General features: G+C 51.7%; 1 protein-coding gene across 1 annotated transcript; it reads left to right on the top strand.

Moving 5' to 3' along the window:
• The first annotated feature begins 9,492 nt into the window (after positions 1–9,492).
• Positions 9,493–21,394, top strand: SLC35A2 (solute carrier family 35 member A2). The gene is made up of 4 exons (XM_066580457.1): positions 9,493–9,676; positions 10,926–11,111; positions 14,504–14,655; positions 17,283–21,394. Exons 1-4 carry the CDS (start codon positions 9,568–9,570, stop codon positions 17,967–17,969), a joined length of 1,134 nt encoding a protein of 377 aa, XP_066436554.1. The 5' UTR covers positions 9,493–9,567; the 3' UTR covers positions 17,970–21,394.
• The last annotated feature ends 1,359 nt before the right edge of the window (positions 21,395–22,753 follow it).

The raw sequence follows: 22,753 nt of genomic DNA on the forward strand, positions 1-22,753 counted from the left end.
ATGCCTTGCATGTGAATGGGGAAATCCAGACACCTTAACAACTTCCCGACCTCCTAATGTAAATTTACATCAAGCAGCCATGAAGGGTGTATGATAGCATGACTCAGGAGCCGAGTGCCCTCCATACCCAGAGGCTTTCAACTGACAGCCGACGGCTGACAGCCTCCGGTAACTGCCACGATCAGAGTTAGCTCTGAGTATGGCAGTTAACTGTTTAGATGCCGCACTCAAAACTAACCGCGCATCTAAACAGTCAGAATGAAGGGGTGCTCCTTCCTGCGCCCCATTAGCACCCCTGCAACGTGATTGGTGGGTGCTGATTAGCTAGCACGGCAGCCCTGAACTGCTATACCTAAATGCCGATCAAGCGCTATCCAATACTAAAAAATCACTATATACTGCAATACCTAAGTGTTGCAGTATATAGTCAAAGCAATCAAATGGTAGCAATTTCAAACTCCCTGTGGGGACTAAATAAAAGTGTTTAAAAAAGATATAATAAAGCTCTTAGAAAAAAGTGAGAAAAAAAAGCTTAAAAAACTCCCATAAAAATCTAAACAATTAAAAAACTCCACATATTTGGTAATGGGCGGGTACATAACAGCCCAAACTATAAAAATATCACAATATTTATTCCGCATGGGGAAAGGTGTATAAAAAAAAAAAGGATGGAAAGCAAGAATTACTTTTTTTTGTGTATCGCAGGTCCCAAAAAATGTGAAAAAAAGACGTATTTATCCCCAAATAGTGCTAATAAGAACTACGGCCTCACAAATATCGGTCCGTGATTCACAGTTTATTTACACGATTGCATTTGCACTCATGCAAAATTTGCGCACGCAATACGCAGTGAATATAACCCATTGATTTCAATAGGTGCGGCCACGTGTGTGTTTTAAGCGCGCATTTCGGTCACGCCAGAAAAATAGCATGTACTATTTTCGTGCATATTGCATAGAAAAATAGCACATATTAAACTAATAAACCTTAACAGTCCGTGGAAATGAATGGCAGCGCGCCTGCAATGTGCTTGTGTGAAGCTGGCCTGTCTTGGAGAAGCAGAACTGGTTAACTTCCAGCGCGGGAGGGGGAGGGGGAGGGAGGCGGATACCCAGGAACCGCCAGGTAAATAGTTGTGTACGTCAAAGACACAGGTGACAGACGCAGCGCTGTTTGATCGCCCCAGAGCTGCTTCCGTGTATTTTCCAGGATGGGACACGAATGACTCTCACATGTGCATCACAAATATGTCAGAACGCAGATAAAGGGCCTTTCACGTGGGACGGAATATGACGTCCATGACACCGCTGACTGCGAATGGCTGGCGGTAGTAGCGCGGATTTAGGGGCTGAATACTCCGCAGAAGGACACGTACGACAGCGCTGGGAGCGATCATCCAGCTGAATGATAGAGAGTTCTAGAAGTTACTGGATGGCCCCAGGAATTGCTGCATTATTCTGTGTATTAACCCTTTCATGGCCGAGGCTCATTGATGCGCCTGCGTCCGGGTCACATTATGCTATTCTGGGATACCCACTTTCAAAAAAAAAATAAAAAATCATAACTTTTTTATTTTTTGGGTGATATATCTACACGAGGGATTGCTTTTTGTCGGCTGATACCATTTAATGTAACATAAAACGTATTGGAGAAAAACCGCAATCGCACCATTTTGGGGGCTTTATTTTGACAACAGTAATAATGATACATTGTCTTAATTCTATTGGTCAGTAACAGTTCCAAATTTATATACTTTAAAAAAAAAAACCTTTTTGACATATTTTGCCCCTCCCCCCTAGCAATAACATTTTTATTCTTCTGTCAATGGGGCTGTGTGAGGACTCGTGTTTTTGAGGGGCGTCCTGTAGTTTGTATTGGTATCAATTTGGGGAACGTACGACATTTTGATCACTTTTTATTCACTTTTGTTTTAGAGACAGGGGTCCAGAAAAGCACAATTCTACCATTGCTTTTTTTCACAACAGAGTGACCCATGCAGGATTAACCCCTTAGTGACGGCCCCATAGTGTTTCTACGTCTTGCCATTGCAGGACGTGTATGGAGGGAGATAACGCTGCTATCTCCCTCCATACATAGCGGGTGTATTACAGCAAACACCCGCGAGCAACAGCCTCGACACGCTGCGCGGCCAATCCTTTAAATGCCCCAAAAGATGTTCGGGGGTCCCATACGCCCCCCCCCTTCCCCCGCAGTGAGATCAAGGAAGCCGTGTGGGTGTCATAGCAGCCGGGGGCCTTTAGCAGTCTGCCTATAAAGCCGTCCCCGTGTGGTGGCTTCATAGACTGCCTGTCAGAATGCAGTATGATGTAATGCTATAGCATTACAACATACTACAGAAGCGATCAAATCATCGCCGGTTGTGGTCCCCCAGGGGGACTAAAAGAAAATGTAAAAATAAAAACAATAAAGTTTTACTTTTTTTTAAAGTAATAAAAGTTAACCCCCCCAGGTAACAAGTGCAAGGCCTTCCGCCTCTGGTTTCAGAGAGGCAGATTTTGAGCTGACCAGTTCCTACACGATGGACAATGGCTATCTATGGACTCCCTGACGAGGACACAGGACCCGTCCCCAATACCGTTCTGGCAGACCGTACAGCTGAGACACTTTTTTAGGTCCCTTCCCCACCCTAGTTCCTTCACTCGCCCAAAAATCCAATTTGAGTCACTATGTAGCGCAGAGGGCCGTTCCAGACATACGCCCTGACTTGCATACGACATTCTTAACACACAACCAGAATCACAAGCTCCAGGCTTCGTTCAGAAATGGGACGAAGAACTCGGAATAACCCTCTCCCCCACGAAAAAGGGAAACATTTTCACTTTCATACACTCTTCATCTATATCCAGCAAAATCCAGGAATCAGGTTCTAAGGTGCTCTCCCGCTGGTACAGGGTGCCCGCCCACCTACGCTAAATAAATCCGTCGGTCTCCCTCCTATGTTGGAGATGTGGTTCCGCTCAGGGGACCCTCCTGCATTTCTTCTGGGACTGTGCTGTGCTGGCGGGCTTCTGGACGGAAGTCTGGCAGATTACCTCCAAATTCACACATACCTAAAACACCAGCATTTTTTCTTTTACACCATAACGAGATCCCTCTTTTAGTGTGCAAAAAAAATCTGTGATTCGCCACCTGGTGGCCGCAGCGAGGTCCTGCATACCGAGACTCTGGCGTCAGACTACCTCGCCTTTGATGGCACTGTGGCTTAACACGATACAATGGAGATGGAGGATCTTACGGCTTCACTTAAAGGTACCCAAGAAAAGTTCGCGAAGACATGGTTCTACTGGCTCGAGTTCCAGAACTAGTTGGAATATCGCTCAAAAATCGCGGGTAAAGAAGTAGGACATGCAACTATTTTTTAATTTTCGACCATCAATTTGAGTGACAGATCGCTCATGTGAATGAGCCCATTAAAACGAATGGGTTTATTTTCCGTGCTAGTTCTGTTCGCCTCGGACACGGACAGAACCCGCGCGAGAATATCGGCCGTGTGAACGTGCCCTAATGCTGTATGTTATCTCCCATAAAGGACAGGTGGGTTTCATGCACTGCTGCGTTATCGCCATCTAGTGGAGGATTATTGTCACCTGCGCAAACCGCCACCTGGCAGAGCCAGTGCTTAACTGTGGGGCTGCCAGCAATCTGTACATTGATGTCTTACTCACACGGGCGTACATCACCTGAGTATTACGTACGTGATTTTCACCTACGAAATGCGTGGTGCTAAAAGCCTGTTGATTTCGATTGGGCCACTCACACATGCATTTTTTGTTTTACACGCGTGAAAAAAAAACGCAGCATGTCCCATTTTGATGCATAGCACGCATCGATGTAAGCAGTGAGGATGTAACGTGCCGCAATTACGCACGTACATGTGTATTTGCTGTGTATTTTACGTAGGTGACAAATACGAGTGCGATACGCAGGACACATCCGCCGCGTGCGTGCGCCTTGGTAGAGAGGACTTTTACCCAGTCCAAATCAGAGGGGCGCACGCGGGATACTGGGTGCAGAGCAGGTGGGGTCTCCTATGTAGATGTCTTGGCCGCTGGTCGTAGTCCGCGCCAAGGACTCGTCCGATCTTAGAAGTTGTCTCCTGAGCTCAGTAAAGCAGTAAATAAACAACAGGACATTTTACAGGGTTTGGGGGGGTTTTACAAAAATTTGTCGCATTTATCGTCCAGCCAGTGTCAGGGCTTCGCGGTCGGTCATTAGGGAATTATGAAACGCGCTACAAATGGTGAATTTTTTGTAGTGGCCTTTTTTTCTACTATTTTTGGTTTGGTTTTTTTCGGCCCATGGGATTATTTTCTGGCACCTCTACAAAGGGGGTCGCTGTCCTGCCATTTCCGGCCTGTGGGTGGTGGCTGGGAGTACGGACACATCCGAGTGCCATGTGGTACACTGCTGACGTAACTCCCATAGAAGTGAATGGTATTTCTGTAAAACCCGCTCACCTGGATGCGGCACCCAGCGAGATGAGAGTGGTGGGACGGGATCTGGTATGAGAACACCCTGTAATCAGAGGGACTTCATCCTTGTTTTGGAAAATAGTTACAGTAATTCGATTATTTCTGTCAAAATGATGGATATGTTGGCTAGAAGCTGGGATTTGACAGGGTTGGGTACATGGGCACTGCTGGGATCTGACAGGGGTGGGGTACACTGGGCACTGCCGAGATCTGACAGGGTGGGGTACACTGGGCACTGCTGGGATCTGACTGGGTGGAGTACACTGGGCACTGCTGGGATCTGACAGGGTGCAGCACACTGGGCACTGCTGGGATCTGACAGGGTGGGGTACACTGGGCACTGCTGGGATCTGACAGGGTGCAGCACACTGGGCACTGCTGGGATCTGACAGGGTGGGGTACACTGGGCACTGCTGGGATCTGACAGGGGTGGGGTACACTGGGCACTGCCGAGATCTGACAGGGTGGAGTACACTGGGCACTGCTGGGATCTGACAGGGTGCAGCACACTGGGCACTGCTGGGATCTGACAGGGTGGGGTACACTGGGCACTGCTGGGATCTGACAGGGTGCAGCACACTGGGCACTGCTGGGATCTGACAGGGTGGGGTACACTGGGCACTGCTGGGATCTGACAGGGGTGGGGTACACTGGGCACTGCCGAGATCTGACAGGGTGGAGTACACTGGGCACTGCTGGGATCTAACAGGGTGCAGCACACTGGGCACTGCTGGGATCTGACAGGGTGGGGTACACTGGGCACTGCTGGGATCTGACAGGGTGCAGCACACTGGGCACTGCTGGGATCTGACAGGGTGGGGTACACTGGGCACTGCTGGGGTCTGACAGGGTAGAGTACACTGGGCACTGCTGGGATCTGACAGGGAGAGGGGATAGGGTACACTGGGCAATGATGGGATCTGACAAGGTGGAGTACACTGGGCACTGCCGGGATCTGACAGGTTAGGGTACACTGCTGGGGTTTGACAGGGTGGGGTACACTGGGCTCTACTGGGGTCTGACAGGGTGGAGTACACTGAGCACTGCTTGGATCTGACAGGGTGGGTACACTGGGCACTGCCGGAATCTGACAGGGTAGGGTACACTGGGCACTTCTGGGATCTGACAGGGTAGCGTACAGGGGCACTGCTGGGATCTGACAGGGTGGCGGTGGGTACACTGGGCACTGCCGAGATCTGACAGGCTGGGTACACTGGACACTGCCGGAATCCGTCAGGGTAGGGTACACTGGGCACTGCTGGGATCTGACAGGGTGGGGTACACTGGGCACTGCTGTGATCTGAAAGGGTGGGGTTCACTTGGCACTGCTGGGATCTGACAAGGTAGGGTACACTGGGCACTGCTGAGATCTGACAGGGAGGGGTACACTGGACACTGATGGGATCTAACAGGGTGGGTTATGGATATGTGATGGATACGGCCTGTATACTGTGTATATGATGGATACGGCCTGTATACTGTGCATGTGATGGATACGGCCTGTATACTGTGCATGTGATGGATACGGCCTGTATACTGCATAGGCGATGGATACGGCCTGTATACTGCATAGGTGATGGATACGACCTGTATACTGTGCATGTGATGGATACGGCCTGTATGTAAAGTGGTGAAACAGCCCTCCTGTTGTGAATATACCTGTTTCTGTAAGTTTTTGTTGTTATAACTGACATTTTGTTGTTTGACCACAAGAGGTCACTGTGGCCTGCAATGCAACAGGAGAGAGGAAGTGCATCATCACCGCCCAGACAGGATAGAGCTCAGAGGAAAAGAGAAAAGTGTGTGTTGGCCATCTTGTGAAGTGTGCTTTGGAGGACTAGAGAGAGTGAGCCAATGTGATCCACGTCAAAAAGGACCCCTAAAGGATCGGAGTTACAGTGAAGGGGAGCTGAATTAGAGATTGTTCCAGAGTTTGTCAGACCCCCATGTGAACGAAGATTGCTTTAAAGGGGTTGTCTCGCGAAACAAAGTGGGGTTATACACTTCCGTATGGCCATATTAAAGCACTTTGTAATATACATCGTGCATTAAATATGAGCCATACATAAGTTATTCCACTTACCTGCTCCATTGCTAGCGTCCTCGTCTCCATGGTTCCGTCTAAATTCGCCGGCAGCTTGCTTTTTTAGACGCGCTTGCGCAGTCCGGTCTTCTCCATTCAGCACGAGCCGCTTCAGTGTGCTCCCCGCTACAGCTCTTCTGCGCATGCACAGACGAGCTGTCACTGCTCGGGAGCGTGCTGGAGCGGCCATTCTGTACCATCCTCTGTTAGAGGAAGGTGCAGAGCTGCCGAGCTGTCCGGAGAAGCCGCCCAGCTGTCCCGCCGTCCAGCTGTCCTGGTAAGTGATGGGCCGGGGGGGGGCTGCCGCTGTGCCGGGGGGGGGCTGTCGCTGCGCCGGGGGAACTAGCGCTGGGCCGGGGGGGGGGGGGGGGGGCTGCCGCTGTGATGGGGGAACTAGCGCTAGGCCGGGGGGGCTGCCGCTGTGATGCGGGGGGGCTGTCGCTGCGCCGGGGGGGCTGCCGCTGTGATGGGGGAACTAGCGCTGGGCCGGGGGGGGGCTGTCGCTGGGCCGGGGGGGCTGCCGCTGTGATGGGGGGGGGGCTGCGCCGGTTACCTTCTGCCTGGCGGTGGGTGACAGGTCGGCCGTGTTCACTCCAGGGGTCCGGTCGGCGGCTGCGGGGCGTCTGGTTGCCATGGAGACACAGCTGGTAGCGTCTCGGGAGCGCGCACGTCGGGCTACAGCAAGCGATGGGAAAAGAGCCGGCGGCCATCTTGGGAAAAAGTTTTATAAGTTGCTGGAACGGTAAGTAGAAACCAGCTAGGAAAGTAATTTACAGGGGTAATTAGTAATGTATGTTTAATTAGGGGGACTGGGCAAAAAAAAAAAATTCACTGCTTCCTCGAGACATCTCCTTTAAGGCAAGGGCTCAGAAGTTGCCGCGTCAGTGAGTTCACATGGTTCTCGGATGAACTCCTATTCCTGCCATTCCAGACAAAGTATAGAGGTGCCCAACAGAAGTGTGGGTAGTGACAAGATAGTTAGCGCTTGACAGTGGGGTGACGCCCCCTATTCCTGATAGGCTGTAAGCTATGAGATTCACAGCAGGTCCTGGCACTCAGGACAGACCCGCTGTGACTGTAGCAGGTGGCGGCCTCCGCACAGCATCGCTGCACTGGCTGTGGCCTGCCTTTAGCGGGGCTGCTGTCACTTTCGGCGCCTGCGGTGTCTTTGGCAGCAGCTTCCTCCCAGCAGCGCAGATGTGCCTGTGGCCTTCCCCTACTGTGGCCGCTGTCACTGTCCCCGGTGCGTCGGCGGCAGCGGCCTCCCAGCTACAGCGCTGCACTTTGTGTGCCCTCTCCTTTCCGGGGCTGCTGTCAGTATTCCCGGCTATACTGTAGGCAGCTGCCAGCTGTGTGAACCGGCAACGACGCATTGGAGAGCCGTGGGTCCGCAGATACAAGCGCTTCAGAGCGCCGGTGGGCCGGACTCATCTGTCTTTGCGGCCAGCACTGTAAGTCCCCCCACATGTACAGGTAGGCTGCTCTGCGGCCAAACACAAACGTGATTGTAGCCTTCCCAGGAGGGTTACGGTTAGGGGTGTTTTAGGGTTAGGCTTACATTCTTTTTTTTTCTCCTACATGCAAGCCTTTTCACCTAAGAATGTAAGGCTAACACCTTCACTAATCCCTAACCTTGCAGGCAAGGCTACAATCACAACACACTATGCTGCTAGGACCTTGGCAAAGTGACCAATCAGGAGCTAAGAGTGTGACAGGGGCGTTCCTACGTCCAAGTCCTGTCAAACCCCTAGCTTGCTGGTGGTGACAAGATACAATAATACCCCCAAGAGACCCGGGTCAGCCAGAGAACTATGGCCTCTGGTGTAACCGTGCACGCACCGCATTGTATGTTTGGCGCTAAACTGTTAAAGACGGATAACAAGACCTGTAGTTAGTTAGGCATACTGTCTGTCACAGGCCGCACTACTGGGGACTGATCTGTCTGTTCATAGCCCTCAAACACAGAACTCTATGGAGCTGGAATTCCCAGAGTGAGAGAGAACTTTCTACAAAGGTCCAAAAGTCACGTTATATAACTTTACATTCCCCTGGCTCGTGAGCTATATACTGCTATATCTGTTTGGTGGTCCTGTGGTTGGGGAGGATAGGGGGATGTTGGTAAGATTGTAAGCTCTTGTCTTGTGCCGCCGGTGCTTCCCCAGCGTCCTCACTAATTGTTCCTGTTCCTAGGGTGATGGAAGGTAATAGCGGCTGGTTAGACAGACAGTCCGCAGACAGGCGAAAGCTTGGAGTATATTGGAAGCACCCATTATAAAGCACCGCGCTGCGTGGCATAGGGGGCTCGGCTGCCCAGCTGAGTGTATGGAAATATCTGGGGGGTCTTTTTGGTAAAGAGTTTAACTAAACTAAGTAAAATCTCATTTTTGCAAGTGAGTTGGAGTCGCCTCTTTTGTTCAAGACTTCACTGTATCCTGGGGAGCCCACCGCGGTACACAGCTTATATGTACACTGCGCGTGTGGCGGCGGCGGCGTGGACACTGCGCGTGTGAAGGAGGCGGCCTGGACACTGCGCGTGTGGCGGCGGCGGCGGCCTGGACACTGCGCGTGTGGCGGCGGCCTGGACACTGCGCGTGTGGCGGCGGCGGCCTGAACACTGCGCGTGTGGCGGACGCAATAAGGGAAGCCAAATAAGCAATGAGGTTGAATCAGACAAGCCAAACAACCAATGAGGTTGAATCAGACAAGCCAAACAACCAATGAGATTGAAGCAGACAAGCCAAACAACCAATGAGATTGAAGCAGACAAGCCAAACAACCAATGAGGTTGCCTGAATTGCTCCATAGAGCCGAACTGGAGTGTAATATAGATATATGCTCTGGGCTCAGTACTGAGACTCTCAGCTGCCTGAGGCTCCTCCTACTCTGGTCACATGGTGCCCCGCCACTGGCCCCACCCCCGCTGACGTGCCCGGATGTGAGCTGTCGGTGCCGCCGTGGAGTGCAGGACCCGGAAATGCGGTGACCGGGGAGATGGCGGCAGTGGCGGTTGGCGGAGCGGCGGACGAGGAGCGGGACATGAAGCAGCTGCAGGCAGATATGCGGGAGCCGGGGAGCCCGCCGGGAAGAAGCGCCGGAGACCGTGAGTCACACCTCGGCTGGGGCAAGCTGAGACCTGTAGTCCTCCGGGCGCCGGACTACAACTCCCGGCATTCGCTGGCGGTCTCTGTCACCCGGCGAGCTGCTGGAGCTTGTAGTCCTCCGTGCATGTAGTGGTGCGGGGCGCTGGGGTTTGTAGTCCTCCCTGTATCCAGTGGTGCGGGGCGCTGGGGCTTGGAGTCCTCCCTGTGTCCAGGGGTTGGGGGGCCGCTGGGGCTCGTGGCCCTACGGGTGCGGAGCGGTGGGGGCGCTGGGACTAGACAGCTGATAACTGGGAGCAGTAGCTTGCAGTGGTGAGGTTGGCGCAGGCGCTGTGATGCGTTGGACATGTCTGCTGCCTTCCTGGCAGATTTTGTCCGTCTTTATTACCTTTAGTGTAATTTGGTTTTATTTTGCCACTGTTTCCTTAGTAACTACTCCCTAGGGGCGTACGTGTGGCGGGCAGGGAGCCGGGGCGTACGCGTGGCGGGCAGGGAGCCGGGGCGTACGCGTGGCGGGCAGGGAGCCGGGGCGTACGCGTGGCGGGCAGGGAGCCGGGGCGTACGCGTGGCGGGCAGGGAGCCGGGGCGTACGTGTGGCGTTCTGTGGCGGGCAGGGAGCCGGGCGTACGTGTGGCGTTCTGTGGCGGGCAGGGAGCCCCCTGTGAGTGCCCCCTGCGTCCTGGCGCGGGGTCCAGACTCCGCACACTGACAGGCATTGTATATTGTATTGCGGCTGGGCGCAACGAGATGCTAATGTGGACTGGTGGCGCTGGATGCCAATGCGGGGCGTGTGCCAGCTGTCCGGGTTAACTCATTAAGGTGCTTTTAGATGCAGCGATTATCGTACAAGTGACAGAAGGTGAATGAGGCTCGTTCCGTTGTCGTTCGTCATCCGTTTTCTGCGGGCGTACAAACCATCGTCTCGTTCGCTTATCATTCGGTTTTACCAGCGCTCGGCCGGGCGCCACTTATACGGTAAATGTGAGCGCCCGAACGAGCTGAGGATGCCTCTGCCTCACGGGTGGGTTTTTGTTGTGGGGTCTGGCGGGAAGTCAATAGAAGCCGCCCACCCGGTGGGGTCCCCGTAGTCGGCCGCTGACTGATCGCTGGCCTGTGGATAGAGGATAACTGGCGGAGCATCTATACTGGGTGCAGCTGCAGACGGGGAGAAGAATCTGCCCAGACAGGTTAGACTGGCGCGTCCGCCATCGCTGGTCCGTGCCTATAACCTCTGCCTTCTCTCTCCCGCAGGGGTCAATCGTCGTCTCAAGTATCTCAGCTTGGCCGTGCTGGTGGTCCAGAATGCCTCCCTCATTCTCAGCATCCGCTATGCCCGCACCTTGCCCGGGGACCGCTTCTTCTCCACCACCGCTGTGGTTATGGCAGAGATCCTCAAGGGCGTCACCTGTCTGCTGATCATGCTGGCACAGAAGAGAGGTAGGTTGTTTCATCAACGCTCGCGGCAAATGCCTCCCCTCATACACCTAAGAGACTTAAAGGGGTTGTCTGACAATACAACACGGCCGACCCCCACATCCCACAAAGCTGCATTTATTTGGTATTCTCTTGACTAGGGTTGAGTTGTAATACCAGATGCAGCCATGGACAGCAGTGGCGCTATTTCTTTGGGTGGGACAAGACCTTGTTGAGTGGAAAGCTTTCCTCTAATGTGCGGATTCAGATCTACCCTAAAGGCCCATTTACACGCAATGATTAGCAGGTAGTGCCCCAAGATCACCACCACTGCTCTAGGGTATTTAGTAACTTTATGACAATTTCCGTCAGTTCTTGTCTCTGATGCGAACTTCCAGTGATTGACTAAGATAAGGGGGACATTTGGGGAACCCCTCTCTTTGCTGGAGCTACAAAAGCCGACCTTGGTTTTAGATATCTTGACTGCTGCTAAACTGCTCTAATTTATGGCGGCACTGCCCAAATCTGCTCACTGCCCCGAGTGATCAGGGCAATCCGGGGTATGATGAACGGGGACGATCCTGCCGCACCCAGCAGAGGCGGATATATATATATAGATGTATTAGCATGCGTGATTCATTCTCTGTGCAGCCGCTATTAATTAAATGCAAGTTTCCCCCAAACTCCTGCCCAGATCCAGGCAGCAGACACATCCCTGCGATCAGTGGGACGGGCGCTACCTTTATCGCTGTCTGAGGGCTTGCTGTTTGTATTCTTCGGTGGTGTTATACAACATACCGTATAATGTGCTGAAAAACGTTTAAAAAATGGCCGTGAAATGGAAAAATCCCCAGAAATTCCGCCATCTTTCGGTGCGTCTTGTTTCTACGGCGCTCAGACTGCCACAACAATGACCTGATGACTTTGTTCTGCGGGTCGGCACGATTACTGATACCAAATTTATATCGTTTTGTTTTTGCTTTTCTGCTTATTTTTTTTTCTTTTCAGAGATATTTAATTTTTTTTTCAGCTATTTTTTCTTCTGACAGCCATAATGTTGTTTTTATTGTTTTTCGATGACCTAGTTGTGCCAGGCCTCATTTTTTCGTGCCGTCCTGCGGTTTCTGTTGGTACCATTCTGAAGTACATACAACTTTTTGATTGCTTTTTATTACATGTTTTTCTTGGAGACCAAAAAAGTCCAATTCTGGTGTTCTTCATGTATTTTTTCAGAGAACGTTCACCCTGTGGGGTAAATAACGCATTATTTTGATAGAACTTTTACGGACGCAGCGATACCATATATGTGTGCGCTTTATTCTTGTGATGCTCTGATCGCTCCTGCAGTACGATGTAACGCCATTACATTATACGGCGATTGGACAGGCTTGGCTTGATAGGCATTCTGCTATGACCGCCCTGGGGCCTTTCAGAAGGCCTCTGGCTGCCATGACACCTGCTCGGCTACCTGTGATCTCATCGTGGGTGGCTGTATGGGGCTCCAAAACATCGTTCGGGGAATTTTTAAATGCCGCTGTCATAATTGGCGGCATTTAAAGCATTAAACAGCTCTGATGAGCGGCGCGGCTTATCGGAGCTGTTGCTGGCTGTAAGAAACAGCCGATGCCTATGTTGTAAGGAGGGATCTCTTTTCTCCAGTGATGATTGTCCGGTGGGTGGAGGTGGGCGGTCGGTCACAAATGAGCTGCCTGTTTTACGACACAATTCTAGTTGGGTTTTATGCCTGAACAATAAGTGAATGACTAATTATTGTTGCTCCGCCTCATGCCCACGGCCAGGTCGGACTCCGACTGCAAAATATCTAAACAGAATCCAACTCGGCGCCCCCCAAAGACCCATACTCACCAGTCCGGATCCACCGCGAGTGCTTCGGCTGGCACACATGCACAGTGCAGCGCATGACACGCTGGGCTATGACGCGGATTCCCGTGATACTGCGGAGGTATTGTGGGACGGATGGCTTCCATTGACTGCAATAGAAGCTGTCCGCCCGATTTCGTGCACAAAATAGAACATGCTGCGATTCTCCCCCGTGAGCGGAAAATTCGCAGTTGATTTCCGATCGTAGGCAGGGGAGAATCTTTTAACATAGCATGTCTATGGACGGACATTGCTGCGGAATTCGTGGCGGGCGGCTGGCCGTGAATTCCGCAGCGATAATCCGCCCGTGGGCATTCAGGCTAAAGGGGTCCTTGTTTGCACCTGAGGCAGGCATATGAATAATGATGACACGGAGACCTGATATGTATGTAGATGAGATGTGGGGCTTGTTGGCCTGACTCTCCCCCCCTATCACAGCGGGATATCTCAGTCCTGGTCATGTCCTTCAGGGCAGACAGGAGACTTGATCCCAGTTGTCTCCTGAGGTTTCATTGTTCTGTGCAGATATAGAACTTTACTCTGTTTGGTTTTGTTATCTGGGTTTTCTCCTTGACTTCACTGAGATTTAGGAGGCATTGTCCAGTCTTGTGTAAATAAGGCCTATTCATTGGATGAAGTAGTTTTCTTTTTCTTCTACACCTTCTAATTAAGGTCTGTTTACAGGGGCTGATAACCTGCTGACCCCCACTGACCAACAATCAGCATGTTAAGGTTACATGATAGCTCAAGCCTTACATCTACATGCAAAAGTATCATTTACTATTCCTTAGCGCTCACTTTCAACCAGCAAACAAGTCTTCACTGATCGCTTGCTGCGTGTAAACCGCGCCCCGCTCAGTGAGAAGTCGGTGGTGCTCTGCGCTAACAGCTAGCGGTGACGTCATCCGCCCGTGAGGTCACTTAGCCGACAGGCGCCCTGTGTGAACTCAGCGTTAGGCAGCACTTGCTTCCGCATTGTATATGATTATTTGCTCTGTGGGGACGACCAATCTTTGACAGGATCCTTCATCCCCGTACAGTCATTAGCGATTGGCTGTGTGTCTCTGCATTTACATGGAAAGACCTGCAGCCCACTGGCAAGCATTTTCATGCTCGCCAATGAATGCGCATTGCATCGGTCATCCATCTACACCGACTGATTGATTGTTGGGCCAATTGGTGTACGTAGGACCATTCAGACCCAATAATCGTCCCATGTATAAGGACCTCGGGACTACTTTTACGCCACCAGACCAGTGCTTGTCTACCTGTTACCCAGCCTCATTCAGGTTCAATGGTGGATGAACGATTGTTTGGCCTTCGTACTTTCATCGTTCTGGCTGTAAGGGCTGCTGGTTGTGGCCTATAGAGACGTGGGGGCAGTTCTCCCTCTCAAGAGCGATGAAGATGGCCAAAAATTAGCGGAACCCTTTGTGCTGAGACCCCCAATACAAGAACAGAGAACGGCCTTCATATGTGTGAGCTATCAGATCCCCATTTGCTGTATGTATAACATTTGCGCTGTGTGTTTGCAGGTAACGTGATGGATCTGGCTGGTTACCTGTATGACGCCATCATTATTCAGTATATGGACACCCTGAAGCTGGCGGTGCCCTCCCTGATCTACACCTTACAGAATAACCTCCAGTATGTGGCCATATCTAATCTCCCAGCAGCCACCTTCCAGGTAAGATTGCCGACCGCACCCTAAATCCAGCGCTGCTCTTTAAGGTGTATTTAGACGGAACTATTATTCGTTAAAATAAACGAAAGTGAACGGTAATCGTTCGTTCCATCTTTCTTATTTGCATATTTCCCAGAGCAGCAAAGACGACCTTATAAGGCCGCCTGCAGACGGCCGGGTCGGATCCGGCAGCGAGAATTCTCTCTGCAGGACCCGACCCGAGCGCCTGCAGAGAGCAGCGCGTACTCGCCCGCGCCCCACAGCTCCGGATCTTTCATGTGCCGGCGCATGCGCAGACCGGAGCCGGCGGTGGGTGAGTGACGTTTCTGTGCGGGGCTTGGAAATAGAACATGCTGCGGTTTGTTTGCCGCGCAAGATTTCGCGTGGACAAACTGCAGCCGTCTGCCTAGGATTGCATTTGCCAACGCAATCCTATGGCAGCTTCCAAGGGCATGATATCAGGCCCTGAAACTCGGACAGCGATGCGATGCTTGGTTTCCCATTGGGAAACACTTGCCAATTCTCTGGTGCGGCTAAAAGCCACGCCGGAGGATCACAACTGTACTGGAGTGACATACTCCTATATCTTACACTTCAACAGTGCCTAAAATTCCCCTGGTGGTAATATTTGGAACAGTTTCTTTTTCCCTCTTGAGAGCTCTAAACCCCATCCCCCACTGAGTACACACAACTTTTCTTGGGTTTTGTATTTTTTTCACTGAACCCTTCTAGTTAAGCCCTTTCATGCCGGGGGTCATTGCTGCTCCTGTGTCCAGGCCACGATCTGCAGTTCTAGCATTCCCACTTTCAAGAAATCATCACTTTATTTTTCTGGTATTGCGTTATACTGTATTACAGGCTGCCTGTTAGGCCTATCACAGTCATGTTGTAATAGGTAAATAATCATGGCAGCCGTCGTGGTTTTCAGAAACCCTCAAGCTATATTGTCACCTGGACAGCAACCCCCTGATCTTATCGGGGCTGTTTGGGACATTTAAATGCTGCTGTTAGACACGACAGCAGCATTTAAAGGGTTAACAGCCGCAATCGGAATTCTTTGTGATTGTACTTATTGCGGTGGAGTGTCGGCTGTCAGACCGCTGATACCCGCCATGTGTGAAGCAGGTGGCTCCTGAGCCCACGCCATACATGGCATATGCTGTGGACTCCGCTGTACGTCTTACCTGCAGGGGATATGTGCGGTTAGGATGTATATAGCCATATGTGTGACGGGTGGGGGTTAATTCTGATCACCCCGTACACAACTAGCCCTGTTGTATCTAGTCTACACAATACTCTGACTCCAGACTGATATATTGTAGCAAACGACCAGAGAGGTTTGTGCAGCGTGCCTGCTGCTATGTTCAGCTCACAGAGCATTGTCTGATCTGGATACAGTTAAGGGCAGGACGAGCCGTCCACAGTGTTTGCTGCATCTGACTGTAAGAAGTGATCTCATTCACTGACAACAAACGTATATCTTGAAAATTGAAACCGTCTAGGAGAAAGTTGTAGAACTTCTTATGTATCCATTGCTGATATATCTACATCCAACACCTTCCATCAGGAGGCGCTACTAGGAAACGGATGGCTCGTCGGGCCGATAATGTCTGAGCACATCATTATAAAGCAGACCGAGAATGCGTGTCTTCCTGGCTGCGTCTTGCCCTCCTCCTGGCTGCGTCTTGCCCTCCTCCTGGCTGCGTCTTGCCCTCCTCCTGGCTGCGTCTTGCCCTCCTCCTGGCTGCGTCTTGCCCTCCTCCTGGCTGCGTCTTGCCCTCCTCCTGGCTGCGTCTTGCCCTCCTCCTGGCTGCGTCTTGCCCTCCTCCTGGCTGCGTCTTGCCCTCCTCCTGGCTGCGTCTTGCCCTCCTCCTGGCTGCGTCTTGCCCTCCTCCTGGCTGCGTCTTGCCCTCCTCCTGGCTGCGTCTTGCCCTCCTCCTGGCTGCGTCTTGCCCTCCTCCTGGCTGCGTCTTGCCCTCCTCCTGGCTGCGTCTTGCCCTCCTCCTGGCTGCGTCTTGCCCTCCTCCTGGCTGCGTCTTGCCCTCCTCCTGGCTGCGTCTTGCCCTCCTCCTGGCTGCGTCTTGCCCTCCTCCTGGCTGCGTCTTGCCCTCCTCCTGGCTGCGTCTTGCCCTCCTCCTGGCTGCGTCTTGCCCTCCTCCTGGCTGCGTCTTGCCCTCCTCCTGGCTGCGTCTTGCCCTCCTCCTGGCTGCGTCTTGCCCTCCTCCTGGCTGCGTCTTGCCCTCCTCCTGGCTGCGTCTTGCCCTCCTCCTGGCTGCGTCTTGCCCTCCTCCTGGCTGCGTCTTGCCCTCCTCCTGGCTGCGTCTTGCCCTCCTCCTGGCTGCGTCTTGCCCTCCTCCTGGCTGCGTCTTGCCCTCCTCCTGGCTGCGTCTTGCCCTCCTCCTGGCTGCGTCTTGCCCTCCTCCTGGCTGCGTCTTGCCCTCCTCCTGGCTGCGTCTTGCCCTCCTCCTGGCTGCGTCTTGCCCTCCTCCTGGCTGCGTCTTGCCCTCCTCCTGGCTGCGTCTTGCCCTCCTCCTGGCTGCGTCTTGCCCTCCTCCTGGCTGCGTCTTGCCCTCCTCCTGGCTGCGTCTTGCCCTCCCTGCAGTGACATTTCTCCTTCTCTCCTGTTCCAGGTCACGTACCAGCTGAAGATCCTGACCACGGCGCTGTTCTCCGTTCTTCTTCTGAGAAAGAGCCTGTCGCGGCTGCAGTGGGGCTCCCTTATTATCCTCTTCGCTGGGGTGGCCATCGTACAGTCTGAGCAGGCCGGTGGGAAGGAAAATGTGGCGTCGAGTGGTCAGAACTACATCGTGGGCCTGATCGCGGTGGGAGTGTCCTGTCTGTCTTCTGGCTTTGCGGGGGTGTACTTTGAACGCATCCTGAAGGGCAGCTCCGGCTCTGTCTGGCTGCGCAACATTCAGCTCGGCATCTTTGGCACAGCATTGGGACTCCTGGCCATGTGGCAGCAAGATGGAACAGCCGTGGCGGAGAAAGGCTTCTTCTATGGCTACACTCCTCTCGTATGGTGCGTCATCTTCAACCAGGCCTTTGGCGGCCTTCTCGTGGCTGTGGTGGTCAAATACGCAGACAACATCCTGAAGGGCTTTGCCACGTCCCTGTCTATCGTGGTCTCCACAGCCGCTTCGGTTCACCTCTTTGGATTCCACGTGGACCTTCCGTTCGCTCTGGGTGCTGGACTGGTCATAGGTGCTGTATACCTCTACAGCCTCCCGCGGACACCTGACCCCGCCGTGGTGAACACCATCCAGACGCCGCCACACAAGGAGTCCTTCTTGCCAAAGTCAGTGCTCACCAAATGAAGGCATTGTTTACCGCTCCTTGCCCTTGCGGTGTAAGCGGCAGTACCCAGTGTCTACAGGCCGCTGCCACACACAGTTTGAGGGGAGGTCACAGTGTTTTGTTTTCATATCTTGTTTTCCTAATGGTAACCACTTCTGCCCCCTACTGGTATTAACATGCTGCTGGAAGAACTAACCCAGGACAAGAGCACACAACCCCTGCGGTACCCCGTTGTCATGTGCTCACACACTACAGCTGGTTCCTACTTCCGGGATCCGTGTATTGTACCCCGTGTGACCGTGTACCCCCATGTCTGCAGAGGGTGGGCTGTGTGTGAATGACGAGAATGTATTCAGCCATGTAAATACTGTTTCCTGTGCGGTACTACAGCTGCCTCATGTTTAATGGGGGATTGTTCTGCTAATTTCTTGTTTTTTTCTCCCGTTACCTCAACACTATCTGTATTTTGTACACTGAGCCGCTGCGGAATGAACGACCCCTCCAATAGATGTTTAAGGGGGGAGGGCTCACTGATGGTGGGTTCAGATGGAACAATTATTGTCTGGTCTAAACACGAAATAACTGAAGGACGCCCAAGAATCATTTGCGCGTGGCTCAGTTTCTGCAGGATTAGGAATCGCTGTTGGCTCGTTCACTTCTTGTTCGGTTTAAACGGTGTTCGTTTATTGTTTTACGTAGCGAATGTAGGCGACTCTGCTGGTCTAAACGGGCTGTACAAGTGTGAACCAGAGCCGTGCAGTTCTTGTTCAGCGTGGAAGGAGGGTTATAAGCCATTGTCGCACCGGCGCTAACACCTATAGACGCCATTACAGTTCTCTAGAGGAGATGTCACCTTCTGTACCGGTGCGCCAAAGTGATGGACTCCATGCTGGCAGGAGCGGCCGCGTGATATTACACATGGAGGAAGACCATCACTGTGTTCTTTTGAGGTTCTATCTACATTTGGGGTTTATGTTCTTTTTCCCCACAGTGGGGTTTTTCTCAGTTCGTGCCATTTTTCACAGTAACTTCATAGTCTCTTCCCTCCTCCCTCCGTTTTATCAACAGATCCAATTTTTTTCCTAAGGGTATATTTACACGGGACAACTTCATCCCAATAATCGCTTGAAAGAGCGAATGCGAACTACAGTATTCCATATCCACCCACCAATGCGGTGACCAGTGATTTGCTTACATGTTGCTTCCTTCCTGCACAGCTAAAAAAAATAGTTGCTAGGTATCAAAACCGGTCTGCTATAAAGTATCCGTCGTCCCTATTAAATGACAAAAAAAAAAATTTGCATGGAGATTTCCTGTTACAAATGAAACCTCTGAACGCAGGAACACAAGCGCTCGGAATAACATTCTTCACACGACGCATTCGTACGCTCCAGCGACTTCTGAGTGACTATTGGAAGGAGCGTTACTCCGTCTTAGGCCCCATGTCTACGGGCGGATTTAAATCGTGGAGAACCCATAAAAATGATCTGCAATTCAAGCTGCCTATCGGGATACAGGGTTGGCGACAGCTTAATTAAAGCATGCAGATTTGATTTGCGGACCTTCTGGTTCGGAAAACAAATTGCAGCATGCTCCATTTTGCTGCAGATCCCGCATGGGCGGCTTCCATTAAAGTCAATGGAAGCCCTCTGATCCACGGGACGGCCACAATTCAATTGCGGACAAGCCATGGATACCGCAGTAGGAGTTCCAAAAAAAAACACTGCACATCCGCGGTTCAGAAGATCTGGCCGTGGGCACACAAGACCCGGACAGGTAAAAACGCGTTCTCGGGCAGGGTCAGATCCCACTGCAGGCTCCCATGGATGAAATCTGACCTGGCCATGGCCATGAGGCCTAAATGTACCACAAGGTTTCCGGTTTGGACTCTTCCTTCAAAAATCCCGACCTTCGTCTCTGTTAGGCATCTATATATAAATAAATGGATTAGTTAGAAAAAGTAACCCCAAACACAGACGTAAGCAGCGTCTTAAAAAAAAGGTTAGAAATGCCCTTTAACTAATTATTTAACCCCAGGTTCGATGATCAGTATTTGGACAGGGCCAGTTCGCTGCTCTTACACTTCCTGCTCATGTGACATCCGGATGATGGTCCTGAGCAAGAAGCTACTCTCTCATTGACTTCAATGGGAGTGAAGCCAGTGCGATATGTTCTTCTGACCACAGAGGGCTACACAATCAGCTGATGGATTGGGGCCGTGAGCTGTGGCCCCCTACTAATCACCTACTGATGGCCCATCCAGGGAATAGGGCAGAAAACCCCTTTAACCAGTCTAGTGTTACAGCAGGGTAAATCAACAACAAAGTCCTTCTAAGATTCACCGCGCAAAAGTGCAATTATTCCGCAAGACGCACTGAAAAAACCTTTAAAAAATTCTGCACCAAAATCTGCCTGTAGATGAGCGGAATTCCAGCGCTGTGTCTTCTAGTGCATCTTGGGTAATAACTCCACGTGGGCGACAGCGCCCCCAGGCTCAGTGTACACTTTCCGTGTAATTCCAGAGCGCACGGCCCCATTATAGCCTGCGAGGCGATGTACATGGATGTTTTCTCCACGCCTCTTGGCGTGTCCTGTTCGCTTTACCTACGTGAAATGGGACTTGCAATGTCTGTGAATGTGTTGTGTATCGGACGTCACGGTCCGGTGACTGTTACAGCGGTCGGCAGCTTGTGCAGTCCAGTGCTCTGTATACAGTAAGCCCCCCACCTGAGAGTATATAGGATAGATAGGGGTCGTTTAGTGGGTGGTGGGGTGATCATATAGGTGGAGGGGTTCAGAGTGATTGTCTATTGTGTGTATGTGCCGTCATGGTGAGCCGGGGCCGCAGATCTCAGTATCGCTCATCATTCTGGCCTCACCTGTAAATATATATTTTTTTATGTGGATGATCATATAAACAAGGGACTAAATAAGGCACATTAAGGCTCGGGCTACACAGGGACTTGTCGCACCAGATGAAAATGACACGGTCACATAAAAACCCAAACTTGGATTTTTGGTCACAAGTCACACACAACTTTGCCATCGAAGACTGTAAAGCAAGTTGCATCCGACTTCTGCCACTCGTCCGCAAGTTTTTCATAGCTGCGATTCCGCGGCATCCAGTCGCTCGTTGGCCACGGTCCGCGCGGCGCTGTGTAGCCCAAGTCCTTATATATGAATGTTGGAGTATTAAGTAGAACTTTTGATATTGCGGGTGCGATGAGAGCTTGTTCTGGCGGTGGGTGGGCTCACGTTCCGGAATGTGTTTTCTATAGTTTCTCCTGCTCTCTGTTGCCTTCACTAATCATGCACATGATGTGACGAGCACCTACCTGTGTAACAGTCCCCCTCCTGCCGCTTCTTCTGCATGTCCTGTCCGTTTTTTTCCTCCTTGCACTAAACATTAATTGTTCCTCTGTAAAATAAAATAATTTGTATTTATTCTTCGTCTCTGTGCATTAATACTGACGCTGCTGACTAACGAGACCCGTAACCTCCGCCCTCCAGTTCTATCCTGGTCCTTAGGGCAGATCTGGCCAGTGTAAGTGCAGCTTGTAGCCCTATAGGTGTGGGATTGGGGGGGGGGGGATCTGTTGGGGTCGCACACAGCGAAATCACAATTGCCGAATCTGCACCTAAATGGTTTTTAAAGTGGATTTAACCCTTGTAGTGCAAGGCTTGCATTCCACAGCATAAATAGACGTTAAGGATTCTTGGCATACCGTGTGCAGTGGGTTTAGGTCTCGTCCACAGGGATTGCACTGTAGATGCTACAGAATTTTCGGCTCGTGTGAAGGGGGCTGAAGGTGCACCGGCCGTAAATGCTGCAGAAAATAAACAGCGCTTATAGTAAAAAATTCCATGTGACATCTGCAGCGAGTCCGTTCAGGAAGGTTTCAGACTTTGCATGCAGTGTGTGAAATCCATTTAGGTGCATTTTTGGCTACTGTGGATTTGCTGCTAATTTTCCAGTCGGCAGTGAAATAGGCCCATTGTGAAGGCATCCGATTAGGTAAAACCGCATGGAAGAAATGCGTATGGTTTCCTATAAAAACTATGTTGCTGTACATTCACACAGGGCGGATTTTCCGCAGCGGAAAAAAATCCACAACCTACCTGCACCGCATGGTGCGGATTGTGACATTGATTTGCTGCAGAACTTTTTAGCTGTGTTAATACCTAGAGATGAGCGAGCGTACTCGGAAAAGCGGTACTCGCTCGAGTAATTTGCTTTATCCGAGTATCGCTGTGCTCGGGTCTGAAGATTCGGGTGCCGGCACGGAGCGGGGAGCTGCAGGGGAGAGCGGGGAGGAACGGAGGGGAGATCTTTCTCTCCCTCTCTCCCGCCCGCTCTCCCCTGCTCCCCGCTGCGACTCACCTGTCAGCCGCAGCGGCACCCGAATCTTCAGGGACGAGCACAGCGATACTCGGATAAAGCACATTACTCGAGCGAGTAGTGCTTTTCCGAGTACGCTCGCTCATCTCTATTTATACCCTTAGAACGGTTTCACACGGCGAAGATTTCCACATGAGACACACTAATCTTGCATGAAGATGAACACCATTCTTTTGAATGGGGTCGTACACATGTGTGCAATGGGTCCGGCGGCAGCAGTATTGCACCATGTGCTAGGTGCATGCAATGCAAGGTTCCCCCATTGAAAACAACAGGAGACACTCCAATCCTCCACCGTGGCTGATTGCTACTTCCCTGAAGTCATGTGATACGTGGTGAAATTGCATGTTGGTGAACACGATATGGGGCCATGATTCACAGCCCGGTATTGCACTCGCTTGTGTG

The sequence above is a fragment of the Eleutherodactylus coqui genome, chromosome 10, assembly GCF_035609145.1.
Source record: "Eleutherodactylus coqui strain aEleCoq1 chromosome 10, aEleCoq1.hap1, whole genome shotgun sequence".
NCBI classification, from domain to species: Eukaryota; Metazoa; Chordata; class Amphibia; order Anura; family Eleutherodactylidae; genus Eleutherodactylus; species Eleutherodactylus coqui.

Excerpts from the sequence above, each read along its gene's own strand:
- SLC35A2 (XM_066580457.1), top strand. The coding sequence starts at position 9,568 with ATGGCGGCAGTGGCGGTTGGCGGAGCGGCGGACGAGGAGCGGGACATG. Across the intron at positions 9,677-10,925 it reads GGGAAGAAGCGCCGGAGACC|GGGTCAATCGTCGTCTCAAG; the intron begins GTGAGTCACACC and ends TCTCTCCCGCAG. Across the intron at positions 11,112-14,503 it reads CATGCTGGCACAGAAGAGAG|GTAACGTGATGGATCTGGCT; the intron begins GTAGGTTGTTTC and ends GTGTGTTTGCAG.